Raw genomic sequence first — 17321 nt, forward strand, 5'->3', positions numbered from 1 at the left:
TGCATGCGTGTGGGTATTAGATAAAGAAGAACAAACTGTGTCTGCGTATTTGCATCATTCCAACCCTGCTTCATGAAAATAAACTTAAAACAAATCACTTTCAGGCAAACAGAAGCAATTTGCAACGAGAGGCTTTGAAACTGCCTAAAAAATGGTTACGCATTAGGAAGTGGTGGTGAAATGAAATGCTGGTCATTTTGATTCCTTTTTCCAAGTCATTAAATTAACAAACTAACCTTTAATAGAGACAAATAAATGAAAGCACAATTCTTGGTGACATTTGGCTGAGATGGCAGGAGGCTGAAAACAACAAAAACAGAAAGACAAGTGAAAGAGTTGAAAGACATGAAATGGGAATGACATGAAATATGTAAAAAACAGGGGGAGGATGCTGACTTTAATAATAAACAGTCTGACTTCCATGAGGTTACATCTGGATTCTTTAGCTGCCCTGTAATGTTGAACTAAGGATATCAAATCATGCAGTCAGTGAGATAACATCATGTGCAGTACCTTTCCTAGAAGCAGTCAGGGTTAGCCTGCATGGGTCGGAGCTCTATTTCTCATCTTAATTCAATTGCATTCCAAAATTGGTTAAAGCGTGTGGGTGCGTGTGGGTGTGTGTGTGTGTGTGTGTGTGTGTGTGTGTTCTCGTATTTCTATCCTTGTTGGGGCCAAATGTCCCCACAAGGATAGCAAAACGTGGAACGACGTGCCTTGTGGGGACCTTTTTCCGGTCCTAAGTAGGAGAAACAGTGTTTTCTTGACCATGTTGTTGTTACTGAAAAAAGTAAAAGTGCAAAAACATTTCTTTAGGGTTAGGCTTTGTTGTGGTGTGGGTTAGGGTTAGGGTAAGGGTCAGGGTTAGGGGCTAGACATGAATGGGAGTCAATGGACGGTCCCCACAAGGATAGAAATACGAGACTGTGTGTGTGTGTGTGTGTGTGTGTGTGTGTGTGTGTGTGTGTGTGTGTGTGTGTGTGTGTGTGTGTGTGTGTGTGTGTGTGTTTGTGAAAAGGCATGCATGCATGTGAAAGTGTGTGGCTGGTGGTTAGTGAAGGGGGTAAAAGGAGCTGGTTGAACATGCACCTCCCTCTCAGGGCTGATGTGTCTGCAGTAATCTTCTCAGGGGCTCATCACGCCATTAGAGGACCGGGAATGTACTTTGCCTAATCAAGCATGTTTAGTAAAACACTGGAGGAGATGCAGAGCGAGGACACGGCTGGCTGGGCACGCCGGCCCAGAGAGACGGAGAGGCCTCATTCACACACGCACGCACACAGCACACACACACACACACACACACACACACTCGCACACAGCACTCAGGCCATGGCAGAGACGGAGACAGGGGAGAGATGAAGAGCTGGGCTGGTGGAGGGCTTCATATCTTTAATACTAATGACCTGTTTCAGGGTGGAATGTGTAAAGAATACACTGTACTAATGTGGCGACTCAGTAATGCAGTAACATCACGTTTCTCTGCCTGACCTCCTCCTCCGTCCTTGCTTTTATAAATCTCTTTCACTGGCTTGTCTCATATATTACCTCCAGCTCTGGCTGTACATTTGTTCGGGCTGGGCATTAAAACCTCAACAGAAATGTGTTTGTAGCGCTGCATCGAAAACTGTCTGCCGGTATTGAATATCCGCTCAGATTTATAATCTTGTTTACATCCTCCTGATAAGATGGCTGATTTACATTGAACTTTTTCAAATATTCACAATTGTAGCTTTGTGAAAGTTCTCATTTGATGATGTGTCTTCAGATAGTCTAAACCTGACTGGTAGAAAATGTGTGATAAATAACAAAAATATGATAAATAACTCCTGCAGAAACGGTTTAAAAAATTGTGAGATTAAGGTTTCTTTAATACATTTCACACAGACAAAATGGCTGGGCGATGCAGCAAAAACAGTTTGCAAAAGCTGCTCTGAAAAAAAGGATAATATTTTGTAATTCATAAGAGGTTTTTTTGTTTGTTTGTTTCGGGATGACCTGTAATTGACTGCACTAGTAATATATTGTCAGTGAAAGGCTGACGGCAAAATATGTAATTTTATATGATGTCTATATTGATGTAAATCCTGGAAAATACTTAAAATGAGGAAAACTTTTTTTCCACATGTGGAATTACAGCAAAATAATTTTTACTGCTTGGCCATGGCGAAAACTACAGTTGTCCATAAATGTGATTATGGCTAAATGGAAGCAAGATATGCATGACTAGTTTAATGTTCTGCTTCAATTTTGTTTGAGAGTGGAAATATTTTCACCATTTCCCAAAGTCAGTTCTAAATCTTAAGACCTCTAAAAAGACTCTTGGACCTCATTCAGACTCTTAGCCTGAATGTCTGACAGTGTTATCTAACTGTGAAAGACAAATACATTAATAATGGATTCTGGAGTTAAGATTAACAGTCACCAATGGGTAACATCCTGTAATATATGTTTTTGCATAAATCATGTGCAAGTTCACTCATTTCCAGTGTCAAAGTGTTAGCTCCAAAAGAAGTGACGTATGACTTGTATTCAACACTGTAAAAAGAAAAACAAACATTGAAACTGTATGTAGTTCCTCTAGTTTCATTGCAGCTGTAGAATTAACTGATTACTGTGTAAGAAACTGCAGGTTCGTTACACATGATGCAGGCCTTAATCTCTTGTCTTGTATCAGAGCTGAAAGACTCTGGTCTTGTTTGGATCGATGTTATCTATCGTGTGAAGTGGGACCCAGCCTTTCACCATCTTTGTGAAAACTATAGTGTTTCAAATATATTGTACAACATACACTGCTCCCACGCAAGGCCCTGACACTGAGAGCAAGCGTTTGTGATCATTAGGCAGCCATTTAATGGTTGAAAAGAGAAAAGAATGGGGTTGAAAAGATGAAGGGTGAGAATGAGAGTTAAAGTGATCAAAGCTGTTTTTTTGCACTCACAGTGAATAACACATTCATGTTTATAAGCCCTAAGAGACGCGCGCGCGCGCGCGCGCGCACACACACACACACACACACACACACACACACACACACACACACACACACACACACACACACACACACACACACACACACACACACACACACCACACACACACACACACACACACACACACACACACACACACACACACACACACACACAAGCTGACCAACAGACACCACCTTAAAGCATGACCCAAATGAACTGAAGTTATCTGTGGATCTACATTTGAATCAGTAGCGGATGACAGGAGACAAAAACAGAAAACATCAAAAGATCAGACAACAGAGTGAAAGAGTAACTCCACACCCTAGTGTGCCCATGCCATCTGTTTTCTTTATCCCGCTTTTGTTGGGAAACACACTGAGAGACCGAAAGAGAAAAAAGCCACAAGGGATGACCATTGTGACAGTTAGCAGCGCCCCATCCCTGGCCTCAGCCTCCGCCTCGGCCTCGGCCTCAGCCTCAGCTTCAGCCCTCCTTGCTCCGGCAAACCAGTGAAATGCCAACGTGGGTGACCCACAAGAGATGCCCGGGCCTGGTTGGCATATCTGGAATGACGGATGGAGCTGCTGTCCTCCTCATTGACATTCTGCGAGGCTGCTCTGGTGGGCTACGTCCCTGACTCTTAACGGCTATTTGTTGCCGCAGTCTCCTCGTGCTTGTGGGGCACAAAGAGGCTCAGTGTCGGGCAGAAGAGGCTGAATGGAGCTCCCAAGCGGCTGGGCCTCACAGTCTCCGTCAGATAGTCAGACAGCCAGAGCTCACATTCCCTCCTTCAAATGGACTGCGGAGCCAAGGGAGGCCTCGGGTCAGGTCAGACAGACCCCGGCATACTGAGAGGCAGCCAGGGGAGGGAAGAATGGAGGGGAGATACTATACCTTTTCCCAGAGCCTCCGTTTTTCTGACATGTCTAGGCTTCAGTTTGCCATGAGAAGACAGTGATATTATAAAAATATCATTTTAAATTGGCTTTATCTTCGTCCCTACCGCGTATGTTTCTTGCTATTTATTGCTCTCTTTCACAACATCATGGCTCCATCCAGTACTGCTTTTAAAGTACTGGAAGTGATTAAAAAAAAACAAGCAAAAAAAAAAAAAAAAAAAACCCGAATCACACCCGGCAAATCTAAACACCTCACTTGCCGCTGGTCAACCATTCAGACCTTGGTTAACACACAGAGCTTCAAGTAACTTTTTGCATCTCTGTGATTGTTTATACAATGAAAAAATAAACAATGTATTCACCAACTTCTTCATATAGTTATACTTCACAGTTAGGACAGGATGCTGGTTGGGGTTGTTGTGGCCACGCACGCACGCACGCGCGCACGCACACACGCACACACTGCATGATTCATTGACAGTCACTGCCCTCTGGCATAGCTACAACAATTTTAGTCCATTTGAAATCCAAAGTAAAGCACATTGTTGTCTGCTGGATGCCACTGGCACAAAGAATAAACAAAGCAGAAACAAAATTCCACACTGAAAGTAGATTTTAGTGAACAAAATGGTGGAGGGAGACCTTTCACATTTGGCGCTGCAAGCGAAAATGTTTCTTTTTTTTTTTTTTTTTAGTTTTTCATATTTGTCTCTTAATGAGAATTCCCCTTCTTTTGCACCCCTCTCTTTGCCTTGCTGTTTGTCCTGTGGTGTCAAAGTCACCTCTGTGTGGATTGTACCACTGACTACCAGAGGAACAGAGATGCAAAGAGAGTTTTCTCCTCTTTATTCGAACTCTGCTTCTTTTCTTTCCGTCTCTCTCTTAAGTCGGCTGAATGACGTCAGAACATTGAATGACAGTGAGAGAGGACAGACAGGGTAAGATTGGACCGGGACAGTGAGTCTGGGGGGTTGATTTATTCCAGTTTACTGTAGAAGGGAGAGGGGTTTTCAGAGAGAGCTTGGTGTCACGGCTCATCTAATTCACCTCACTGGCCACTGGGGGTGCGCTCTCCCATGTTCTTCCCCAGAAGATGGCTGAAGTCAGCCAGCTCGCCCAGCCCTCGAGGCCCGTGCATGTCTGGCCTGATAAGCCCCTGGCGCTGAGTGTGATAGGGCGCTCCATTGTTGCTGTTGTAGTTGAGCGCCTCGTGACTCCAGCGAGGCTCCCCATAGTCCATGTGAGGAGTAGGAGCGGACACCACCCTCCGCCGGTCGGGGGAATCCTGTGGCGTGGCGGGGTAGATGTACTCTCCTGCCGAGTTCCTCAGGGTGCCGGTGGGACGACTGCCACCGTGCTCCCCTCTCTGGGTGGCCAGGATCAGGTAGCGCTGGCGCTCTGTGTGTGGGGGCAGCACCACCTCTCCCGGATCCTCTATTCGGACCATGCCCCCGCCCCCTCCGCCACCGTGCAGGAACTTGGAGCTCAGGTAAATGACTGAGTTGTTGGGGCATGTTGTCCCCACGGCGGTGAGGAAGGTCTGGCTCTGATCCCAGTCGGTGTCGGGGAGACGCATGGCCCGTTTCTGCTGCAGCGGGGTCTGCTCCGGTGTGGGCAGCAAGCCCGGGTCCATCTCTCCTTTGGGCCAACCGTTGGGTGTGACGAATGGGTTGTCTGCCTGTGAACGTCGCCTCTCACCACCACTGGTTCTTGTTACGCTCATTACTGACCCACTCCGACCCTGCCCCAGCATGCTTTGCTCTTTGTCAATCTTGCGACGAGCACCGTTGGCTCCAGAGCCACGGGAATGGCGGTGGCGGTGGCTCATGATCCAGCAGACAGTGAGGCCAGAGAGGATGGCCCCTGTGGCGAAGGCAGACACAGCAGACACCACCAGCAGATTCACAGACACCAAGCCGTCAGGCTCCTCGATGAAACTCTCCTGGAGCAGCATTCCTACAGCGAGGAAGACACAATCATGCAGAGAAAAAGGCCGTCAGTCAGCTGGTGAAACCAGAAAAAACAGAAACAAAAAGCCAATATTTTCCTCAATAAATCTGGAAATTGGAAGCTAGACAAAATTACTTATTTTCTTCATCGCCGTTGTGGGTGGGAAGGGTCCTGTGCTTTCTAGCCAAGGTGCCCCGAGCTAATTGCCTTCATTATTTAAAGTAGATGGTGATTTTAATGTCTGTAATGTCTGTCTTCCTGATCAAGAAAAGCCCGCTACCCTAACATGTTTCACAGCACTGGCTTTGGCCCTAACAGGAAGAAATAACTTCAAATTTTAGTTCCATAAAATGTCTTAATAGACTATGTGAGTGTTTGGACTGCGGACCACACTGTTATAAAACTCTTTCAACTAACAAAACACTGCAGGCATCAGAAATGTATCTCGTGTATGGCTCGGCTCAGAAATATGAGGATATGTATGTACCAGCACCTTAACTTGCCTTTTTTGTTGTGAAAAAACAAACACATAAACTCACTTTAGCTGAATTAAACACATTTTGGCAGCATCTATATGCCAAACTTTATAAAACATGAACATAAAGCGCCCCAAGAACACAAAATTCTGCACTTCTTCTGCATCAGGACATGGAGTGAACTCCCTCAGAGAGAGTTGTTACTGAATTATTAAAATGTGAATACAGCAAGACCACAGCACGAGCTGCCACAGATCAATTAGAAACATGCCAGAAGAAAAGTTGTTTTACTGTTGCGTGAGCTCTTGGGAGCAACACAAACGAATACAATGAGATTGTGCCAAGGGAAGCAGATTGGAGAGCAGAGGATGAAAGAAGGAGGAGGGTGTTATGAAGGGGGAGAGAGAGGAAGGAAGAGAGAAAAGAAGAGAGAGTGTTGCCTAAAGCAGACTCGAACATTTGGGGCCTTAGACAAATAGTAGTAATAGTTGTTAAATTACAACATTGATAGTGGCAGAGAGAGGACTGTCTCCACAAGGACAGCAAAATAAATCCTATCCCACAGACAACAAATGGATATCATTAATAGACATAGCAAGCCACTTACTCACTTGAAAACTACACAGAGAAGAAACAGAGAAGAATGAGGGGAATGAACGGAGAGAAAATAGAATTTTTTTAAACAAACATACTTTTAGTATCTGACAAATTCATTTTTAATGGGAACAAATGTGCTGCAAATACTCCAGTTTGAATTGGTCTGGTGGTTAATTAATGTGGCCTGTGGCTTCGTACGGTGAAATGTTGCTCCACGCGTTGGAATTAAACTGAGGGATTGCAGCTAAAAGCCTGTGAGAGACACTGCAAGAGACCGCTGTATCACTGCGTGACTCTAAAGCGCTCAAATGAGGGTTAAACGAGTAAAATCTACCACTTCTGTTGCATTTCAAATCTAACAAAATACATCTGTCTATTCACAATAGTGCTATGTACCACTGATGGTTTTTTTTTTTATTTTAAGTTAAATGAAAAGAAAAACCTCCCTACCACCTAATGTGATGTTAATGGCTTCATGTTTCTTTGAGAGGCTGTTTCTCACTGTGTGCACTGTTTGTTTAAAAAATGTTCAGAATTACCTTTTCAGCTCCATATGTTAAACATCTGAGATCACTTTCTAGGATAAAAGAAGCTGTAAACCGTTTCTAAACAATCATAAGTGGGCTTTTCTTTCTCCTTTGGGGAGGGGGCGGGGGGGCAGGAAACTACGACTTAACTATGATAATGTTTTTCTTTCTGAACAAAAGCTAGCTGGCTACAAAGGACCAATGTCTGTGATCACAGAAACACACTGCAGGTGAAGAAACAAACTAAAGTATGAACCACTGCCAAAGGAAACAGCTTACTTGAAATGCTCTAATAGCATCAATGCAGAAACAAAAATGTAGCCTTCGTAGTTTATAATAATAGAAAACAGGAGTTCAGTGTTTCACCCAAAGACACTGACACAAGTGTGCCAAAGCTGCCCTAAGCAATATTTTTTTAAAACAAAGAAGATTGTATGAGGGCAGTAACTGATTTTGAGATTTTACACCAATGCAATTGCAGATTTAAACACTATATCCAATTTATTCTTATAAACGTCTTCAAAGAATCCATAATATATTTCTAATGGTGAAATAGGAAAGACTCAAAAAACAGAAATATTGTTCAACTTCAGTTCTAGTTTATCTAGAAATATCTCTTTAACAGAGTTAAGTGGTCAACGCCACAGTCACACTATTATATCAATAGTTCACATTGTAACAGTGAAAAAACAAGCGCCATGCAGCGCTGCGTGTAGCTGCTCTCAGAAAAAGTGACGAACAAGCATAATCATCTACAATTCTACATTGTCAAGGACAGGAATGAAAAGAAGCTGAAGAGGTACAATTTATTTTTAGGTTACATTTATGCACTTCTGTTGTCAGGCGTTACTTTGTTTTCTGCTGTTGAAATATTTAAGAAGTAGTGTACCTGTTGCTGTGAAGCTGTGTAAATAAGAAACTGCAGGTCGATTTAACTGAAGTGGAAAGATGAAGTGTAAGATGGTTTATTATTAAAATGTGCAAAAATAACGTGAAAATAAACTACTTTAGCATGAAATTAAGCCATTTTTTCATTAAAACTGAAGACATTCTGAGTGATAAAAGACATTCTTTTGAGAGTTTTCTGAAACATCCTACTTGCAGTGTGGAACTCCCTGTCTGACTGCATTCAAATATGTCTTTCCCAGTGGGAAGTGGGCTCCTTCACACCTCTCACTAACTTACAAACACTCACTAAAGCACACTTACTTAAACATCTCCTGTCTTCCTTGTCACCTATGATTAAATTGCACATGCTGCACTACAGACTTGACATTTCCAATACGAGCGAGCACTCCCAACAAGTTCGCAGTTTTTATTGACTGAAACTCACCATTGATCAAGTGCTGTGGTGGTCAATCAATGTCCTTTTCAGCACTAATTAGTCCTTAATTACCAATCCAATGTGCTCAGTGACACACGCAGACACAGCTCTTATTTACACCTTGTTAACTATGTGAGACACACAGGTCAGTTCAATTCAGCATCAGACTAACATTTGGTCTGCAGGATTGTTTCACACTGAAAGCTTTGATTTGATCATTTTCTAGATGCCCCAGTCTTTCCTTTTTCCATCTGCTAGTCACTGCCTTCAAATATAAATACACAATTTTGATTAATGAATCAAAATTGTTCCTCCCCGGGCAGAGCCTCACATGTGGGTTGAGTTACACATTTTAAAGTGTTTATGTAACCAAGCATTAAGGTTTATTTGGGAGGTTAGTTTTGCCCACAAGGGATGTAAAATCTTGATTGCTCAATATTTTAAAATTACTCTGAACGCAGATGGCAACTCATAATTTAGATCCCTCAACATCCCTTTCTGCACTTCATTCCTTCGTTCTGTCCCACAGCCAGATCACGGTTACACAGTCTAACCGGCACCGACGTCCATTTCAGTCTTTGTGTATCCTTAAAAGCATCCGTGTTGCTCTCTGTTTATACTGAGAAGGGCATTTGTTCACTGTGAGTTCTTCTCTCCTTCAACATATTGTTGGCATCTTTGCTGCCACAACTTAAACATAGGCTTGATTGTTCTTGTATTTATTTTGATGCTTGTGGCCAATATCCAGCTTGGAAAGACTGCCAGCTTCGCTTATGTTACTGTTCCCCTCTTTAGTTAAATAGTCATTCCTGAGGCTTCAGATGCTTCGGGGAGAAAGGCATTTAAAGGTGAACGCTGCATTTGCACATGCATGCACACAGGAGAAGCTTGAAAAGTCAAGAAATTATTGATTCATGGGTGGATTTTTTTTTTAAATAGACAAAACCTTGATGCCTTTGTAAACAAAATGAGATTGCTGCAAACACAAAAGCTCAGAGCAAAGGCAATGACCGCAAATCTCATCTCTCACCCGCATCACACGACATCTGGAATTGTTTTTGCGGGACGCTGCTGCAGAGATTGTGGACGGTTCTCTAGCATTTACCTCTATTAGGGCCCAGGGTTACTGCGTGGCACTTTAGATTAAATTCTGCAATGGTGCAATAATACTGCCGTCACATTCACGCAGGATGACAGATCCTGACAAGTGAGTGTATTATTACTGTATGGCTTTATGTGAGCAGACGCCTTCGCTGAGCGGTAGGGACAGACTAGTTTTCTCACCCAAAATTCATCTCCTCAAACTCTTTCTTGTTGACATGGACTCTCAGATATGTTAATTGACTTGCTAGTTTCTTTTATCCCCCACTTATGTCTTTCTTGGAGACACAACATCAAGACAAAGTCCCTTGCCAGTGGGAATAAGCTGAAAAAGGATTACAACAAAAATGAAAGGACGGATTGATCGCGATTTGGTTGTGTGAGTGTGTGTGTTTGTGACATCAGACAGGTTTGACTGCATCCTACCGAAGGGTGACAGTGAAAGCAGCAGCTCGAACACTCCTCTCCTCCCTTCAACTCTTTCTCTCTTGCTCCAATCCTGCTCACTTATTAAAGCTTAATAGAAGCCAACAGGCCTGCCTGTCAGGCTGACGAACACTGAGACTCTTGTCTTGAGGCTTCCAGCTCCAATTACTGTGTAACAATGGAGAGGAGAAAACAGGAGAGCAAGGAAGGGAAAAGAGAAGAGGAAAGAAACCTATAGTATGCAAGTTGAAGGTAAATGGGAGGAGAAGACTCCAGATGAAAAAACTTGGAGGGATAAAAGAGGTGAGAATACACGAGAAGAGGATGGCTGAAGGAAAAGAAGAGGAAAGGGTATAAGGGAGGATTAAAGAGGAAAAGAAAAGAGGGAAAAGGAAAAGAGGGAGACAGAGCAGCAGCAGACATGTAACAGCTCCGTTGCTGAAAGTAACACTGATAGGGTATTTGCGTGTGAACACTTTTGCACCAGTTAACTGTCAAATTTAAAGTACAAAGGTTGCACATAGTTTCAATTTGCCTTTGGTATTCAATTGCCTTTGTCTCCAACCCACAGTCATCTGCTCCTTCTTACTCCCTATCGTCCTTCCTCCCTCCAATCCTCTTGTTAGCCGCTAATCCTCTCTCCATATCTCTCTCTTACCCACCACTCCTTTGATCACCAGGGGTGGCGGTATGATGGGAGTAATAGCTTAAAAATTCTAAAGAGAAGTAGGGAAACTTTTACTCCTGCACTTTCAAATCGAGGTTGCTCCTGAAAGTTAATCAAATTTAGTATTAGCGTGACAATGTGACATTGCAATTACTTATTGATTGTGACAGATCAGGCGGTGTTTGTAATCTACCTATAAATGTTTCCACTTGTCTTCTGCTTTCATTTTCTAATCCCTCCATTTTCCACTCGGTGTGGGGAAAACCACAGCAAAGCCCTGCCACAGCTCCGTGATAGCTGTGAAACATTTCCCTTGATTACAGTCCGGGCAGCGTGCTCAGTATCTGCTCAGTCCACGCTCTGAGTTTGGCGGCACTGTCTGCGGAGGCCGAGCGAGCATGTGTGAATGTGATAAGGACAACAAGTAAGATAAAAGGAAGGAAGATAATTTTCAACCCCCCGTCAGTGATGATGATCTTGATTACAGACATGCATCCAAAGGATGATCCTGTTTATTACAACTTGGGCCTTACATTCAGAGCTTTGGCCAAAAGCACTGTTGGATGTGGTAGTGCTGTAATGATCAAAGTCATTGCTGACATCTGGGAACGCTGCAGCGCTACTACAATGACCTCCAGAAAAAAAGTGTCCAGACAATCACACAGATTAAGAGAGGAATTTTCCAAATGGTTGCAGGATAAGCCTGAGGACTTAGAGAGATATTAACAAGTCGTGAAACAGGAGACTCATAAATCGACTCCATTAATGCATCTGCATTTTGTCAGATACCAGTAAACTGTGTTATTTTGTGTGCCTTACTTCTCCATACACCTTCAAATAAATAATGTAAAACTGAAACACCACAGTTTAATTTTCTCGGTGAATCCAAACATTCAGATTTTTTTTTTTGTAAGATATAGTGGAATAGGGTCTGGGCTCTGAGATGTGATTAAAAGAAAAGCGTTAAAGCATACAGTAGCCCGGTGAAGTAAAGCTTCAAACATTCCTTTTAAATAAGGTCATGGATGTTTAATCTCAGACACTGTCAGTGTTATCTGTTTAACCTTTTGCCACGCTGGTAGTTCACCGAGTTCATATTCAATAGGAACTTTTTGTTTCTCCTTAAATTTCCTCCCCTCTGAAGTTTCATCATGCTAAATATTTTTGTTGCCTTTTTCACCATTTTAAAATACGTCTTGTATGAAATACACAGCCAGACACAAAAAGCGATCATTTTGTTCATGTTACAATCTCGTCCCTCAGGTGAAATCCATGGTGATGCAACATAAAGCAAAAACTAAATATCCAACAACAAAGTATATGCAAAATGATTAAGGATACGTCTGCTTTCAGAAGGAAACCTCTGAAATGATCTTTTAAAAAACTGCAGGGTGTTTAAGCTTATGCCTAAAGGTTTAGAAAAAATGTCATCAACAAAACTTGTTTGCAAACAGTTTGGAGTTAATTGGGAGACATGCTAGACTTAAAATTTGACTTTTCCTCATTCATTAATATCATATAACATTCCTTATTGTGTCTAAAGGCTCCTTTGATACTCTTTCTGCAATCTCAGAGGTTGGATCACTAAATTATTTCCATTTGGACCTAAAGTGTTTATTCAGTACTTCAGTACAATTCTGTGCTGACAAATTCAACATTTATTACCCAGACAGACTAATGGAAGAGCACATATGACAACATACACATCAAAGGTATGTATTGAAAAATAATAACCAAATCACCAAGTTTCAGTATGTTTTCACTGCACTGGGTGCAGATTATGTTTTAGTGTTAGTGACATGGCTCAGCTGCTGGTATTTTCAGGACCGCCTTAAACTTCAATGATTTTCTGTTTGATCAGAGAGCTACAATGTTTTCCAGCATCCCTGTCTGCCAGAGTTACAGCAAGTCATTTCTACTTTAAATGGTGACCGCCATCCTTAAATACTGAGTTCCAGTTCTTCCCTGAGGACAGACATTTTATGTCTCTAAAAGTTAAACAAGACTCCACAGAAACAGCTTTTTTTCCAGCAGCTATTACTGAACTGCACAAGCTGCAGAGAAACTTTGCACGTTACTATGCACCGACTGGAAAGAATATGTATTTATTTAGATGTTAAGCTTCTCTTTACATTAATGTTATTCAAATCTTGTTTATCTTATTATTGTGCATTGTTCATTTGTGGAATCTTTTCCCCTCTAGTGTCATTATGACAGAGGACTGCTGCTGTAAAAATACATATGCAGAGCCTTTTGGTGTGAAGTTTCCAGGTTCTGCCTGTGCTTGTGAAGATTTTCCAGTTTTTTTTTCTTAAGAAAATCAATGATATGCATATTAGGTGTGTAGAGGATGCTAAACTTCCTGTTGGCGTGTGTGCGTACAGGTGTGTTTGTGTCTCTGTGAAAGAGAGAGAGCGAGAAAGAGTGAGTGTTGTTTGCCGACATGTCACCCACCATTGCTAAGTGTGACTGGCTTCTCTGAGTATTCCAAACTTGGTTCTAGCAGATAAATAAGATACACATGGACAGATGGACGGCTTCACAAAAAGGATGCAATTTTTCGGCAGTATAAAATATTTACACACAAGTATAAACAGTGTCTCCGTAATCCAGTATTTATACTATAGCCACTCTGTACTGAGGTTGTAACAATCTCTGGTTATTCAATGAAAAAAGACTTAATCGGATCCAGGCCAAACCAGGGTTTATTATGTTTGCTGTCTCGGAGGCAGAATCCATTACAGATGTTACCTAATTAATTTAAAAACTATTAGTGGACGCATACAGCTGGAGAGCTTCCCTCGTAAAAAGCCAGGCAGGGAAACGGTTCATTTTGAGAGCTGGAATACATGTATTAGAAATACAGCAGATCAGAACAGAAGAAAGAGGCTTCACTGTATCCCGGTGGACCTGTCGATGTCAGGAGCTCACAAATTTCTGAGCTTGATAGGTTACAACCGTGTCAGCAAACAGCCAGTGATCTGAGGCACTTTCATCTTTGGAATCCAACCATTTCTTTGCATAATGTTAATGTGTTTTTGTAGGCAGTGACGACAGGGATGCACGTGGCAAAGCATGTGCACCGCAACGTGAATAAGTGTGTATAGATGTATGAAAATGTGCATGTGGCAATAAGTGTGTTCACTGCCTGCACCCATGGCTCAGTGATTTTGCTCATTATCCTCCTCCTCTCCTTTTCCTCCGCTGAAAGACTGCAGGCACTATTTCGTGTCTTGTTTTTATCATGCCCTCCTCCTTCCCGCTGTCTTTCTTTTTGCGCCATTTGCATTACTTTTAGCAGGTACACTATAGATCTCACCCTCCATTTTCACTACTGTGTACATCCCTCTTTCACACACAAACATACAGCGTACCTCAAGTTGAGAGCTGTGAAACTAGCACCCCTGTGTGTGTGTGTGTGTGTGTGTGTGTGTGTGTGTGTGTGTGTGTGTGTGTGTGTGTGTGTGTGTGTGTGTGTGTGTGTGTGTGTGTGTGTGTGTGTGTGTAAGGATAGCAGCAGACTGAAAGAGAATTAAAGTGCTTAAAAATGAAGCACAGCTCCTTACTTGGACTAAACCTTGCTAGCTCGTAAACCCTGTTTACTCTCAGGATGACTATAAAACCATTTACAGTCCCTCCCTGACAGCATTTTCAGAGCACGGCTTAAAGGAAACTGCTCTAGAGTTCTGCATGACTCCCAGGCTAAGAGAGAGAAGAAAAAAAAAAATCCTCCCCACCACGGCTCCTGAGGAGCAGACAGACGTGTCCATTTCGCACTGGGTTGATCAATATGTTAAAACATTTATGCACACCAGCATGTGTTTATAATTAAAATTACATAAAACCTCCACTAAAATACACTGGTAATAGATTCAGGTCTTCAGCTGCCGTTATTTGTGAGGGCAGATCAGACATTTGGCTGGCTTAGAGTCAAGGTTTGCAATGACGACTGCATAATTACAAACCCGCACAAGTCTCCTGCTGCCTATATATTCCTTTATTCCATCTCCCACTGTCTTCCCAGCTAACCAGTGCATCTTTATTTTTAACTGTCACCCTCATTTTGGTTTCTTTCGCCCTTTATGTGCCCACATAGGAAGGAAAAAAAATCTCTGCTTGGGGCAAACGAGCAAAAGTCTTTAGTTGCTTTGGAAAGCGCTGTGTGTTAAATTCATTAGTAGAGCTGTGGGGGTCTGTGTGTGTGTGCGTGTGTGTGTATCTTAAACCCCCTTGTTGCCCTGTAATCGAAGGACTCAATTTTGGGTTGCTCATAAATGCTTCTTCACAGACTATGCACACATGTTGATATCGGGAATGTTCCTCATTGAATTTGTGGATTTAATTATATTGGGAGACGCTGTTTTCCCAAATCTGGTCAACTTTAGTGAAAGGCGGTGTAACAAGAGTGAGTCTTCGCAGAGTCTCAGCTGCATCCAATTCAAACAAAGCAACTGGGCTGTGGCAGACACTGTGGTAAAATAAATTGTTTTGCAAGTTTTTTTTGTGCACATGAGAGTTCATGGGTAAAAACACATGCGTTGGTTTCTCAGTAGGAAACAGTCCTAATTCTTTTCCTCTATATTGTGTGAGTTATGAGTGGTAGTGCTGGCAGTACTTTCTTTAGGTAATTGATATTCTCATTTTAGGTGCAAAGCCAAATGTACACTGTGGAGAGTAATAATAAATATTCATAAACATGTCAAAGGCATTAAATTGGAGAGCGGGTTCACAAAGAATGGGTCTTAACAGTCTGCCCATAGGGTTCGTATCTATCATTCCCAAATCATGACCTAGGCAGTTTCAGCTAATCTTTCTCACATGCTACATCCATAATTCACGTCAGAGCCATGTTTTGTGCTATACTATCCGCCCACCAGCTGAAAACACATGCCAATTAGTTTTTATGTTAACACCCCTGGAGCACAAGTGTTGGACTCATTCCCGATACAAATTTCCAAAGGTTTAGCAGAATGATTAGACCATCAGGCCTCGTGTCACGGCAGCACGCCATCTGGGCTGCTGATGGAAACTGTTTTCACTCGATTCCTTCGGCCACCGGCCTCCTCTGTTAATTTACAGGTCACCTTTAATGAAATGTCTCCAGTGTGACATGGGCCGAGGCCTCACCGGTGGATCAGGACGCACGCCGAGCTGCGTGATCACTCAGCCTCACAATGCCTGTTAGGACCTGGACTCCTGAGTGATCAATATGGAGGGGCTGCAGCAAACACAGGGGTTAAAGACATAGCAGGAGGCTGATGGACGACACACAGAGGGAAGACCAAGTGCAGGGGAAGCTGAGGAAAAATGACCCGAGAGGAAAACAGCAGAGGAAGTGCTGTAGGGAAGTGAAACATAAATGGAAAGAAAGGGAATGAGAGAGCGATAGATACAGCGAAGCTGAGTGAAACAGAAAGAGAGAGTCGGTGTGAGAAAAGCTCAGTGGTGTTATTGATGTGCTGCAGGAAGAAGAAAAAGTGTTGTTTGATGCAGTGAATTAGGGGAACTCACCATGGTCGATTTTTGTCTCAACGACAGACACAAAAACAATTCCCAGTGGTGTGAGTGGAGAATAGTTACAGTAGTTTGGATGTCATCCTGCAGGACTCTCTCCTGAGGAATTACAAAGCGCCTTTCCGTCCAGCCCACATTTAACTGGACAACTATGAGTCAGTGCTGACGCCTCAGCGCCTGAAACAAGTTCAACCCAATCCGAAAATAACACGCAGCGTCTGGGGTTCAGTCCTGTCGGCGGTGAGGCTATGAAGAGGCACTTTGCATGCAATATTGTTCAAAATGGCTGAGTCATGGCCAGCGTTCATCGCTTTCTATTCTTGTAACATAAAGTATCATAATCTTTTAAATACTGTTGGGCAACAACATGAGCATACAAATCTTCTCTTATGTGGGCAATACAGAAAGGTTTTGTTTTCGAGTACATGCCATTTAAAAAAAAATCTATTGTGTAAAAGAGTGTCAAAGTAAAAATGAAATAGCTCTTCATGTTATTAAGTCAGATTTACATTTATGAGCATTACACTGCTGAATTGAAGAGTCATGAGTTTTATCTCCATATTGTACATTTTCAGTTGAGTCAATCACTAAACTTAATTTAGGGTAAAATGACAGTGATTTTTTTTAAATTTGTTTTTTCTCGTCTTCCTCTGATCTTTGCTTTGCTTACTGGCATAGTGTGAAATGATTCACACTGCTTCCTCACAGTGAGAATTTCAAGCTCTTTAAATTAAGCTTCTATGAGCTTGGGAGGGTTTTCTCAAGCCTCCTTCAATCCAAAGACAAGCGTGTTGTCATAAATGGTGACTCCACAGGTGCACGTATTTTTTGCATGCAAAGTGCAATATTATTAAAGAGAAACAAA

The 17321-nt window shown here is 42.4% G+C and overlaps 1 protein-coding gene across 1 annotated transcript in view; it reads right to left on the bottom strand.

The window, feature by feature from the left end:
* Positions 1-3107: 3107 nt before the first annotated feature.
* The window catches only part of sema6bb (sema domain, transmembrane domain (TM), and cytoplasmic domain, (semaphorin) 6Bb), a 134304-nt gene continuing 120090 nt past the window's right edge, over positions 3108-17321 (bottom strand). Inside the window, exon 18 of the mRNA XM_030083565.1 lies at positions 3108-5830. Within this exon, the coding sequence (XP_029939425.1) occupies positions 4923-5830 (908 nt within the window). The 3' untranslated portion in view covers positions 3108-4922. The remainder of the gene's footprint in view (positions 5831-17321) is intronic.

This window comes from Salarias fasciatus, chromosome 23, assembly GCF_902148845.1.
Source record: "Salarias fasciatus chromosome 23, fSalaFa1.1, whole genome shotgun sequence".
In the NCBI taxonomy this organism is placed as follows: Eukaryota; Metazoa; Chordata; class Actinopteri; order Blenniiformes; family Blenniidae; genus Salarias; species Salarias fasciatus.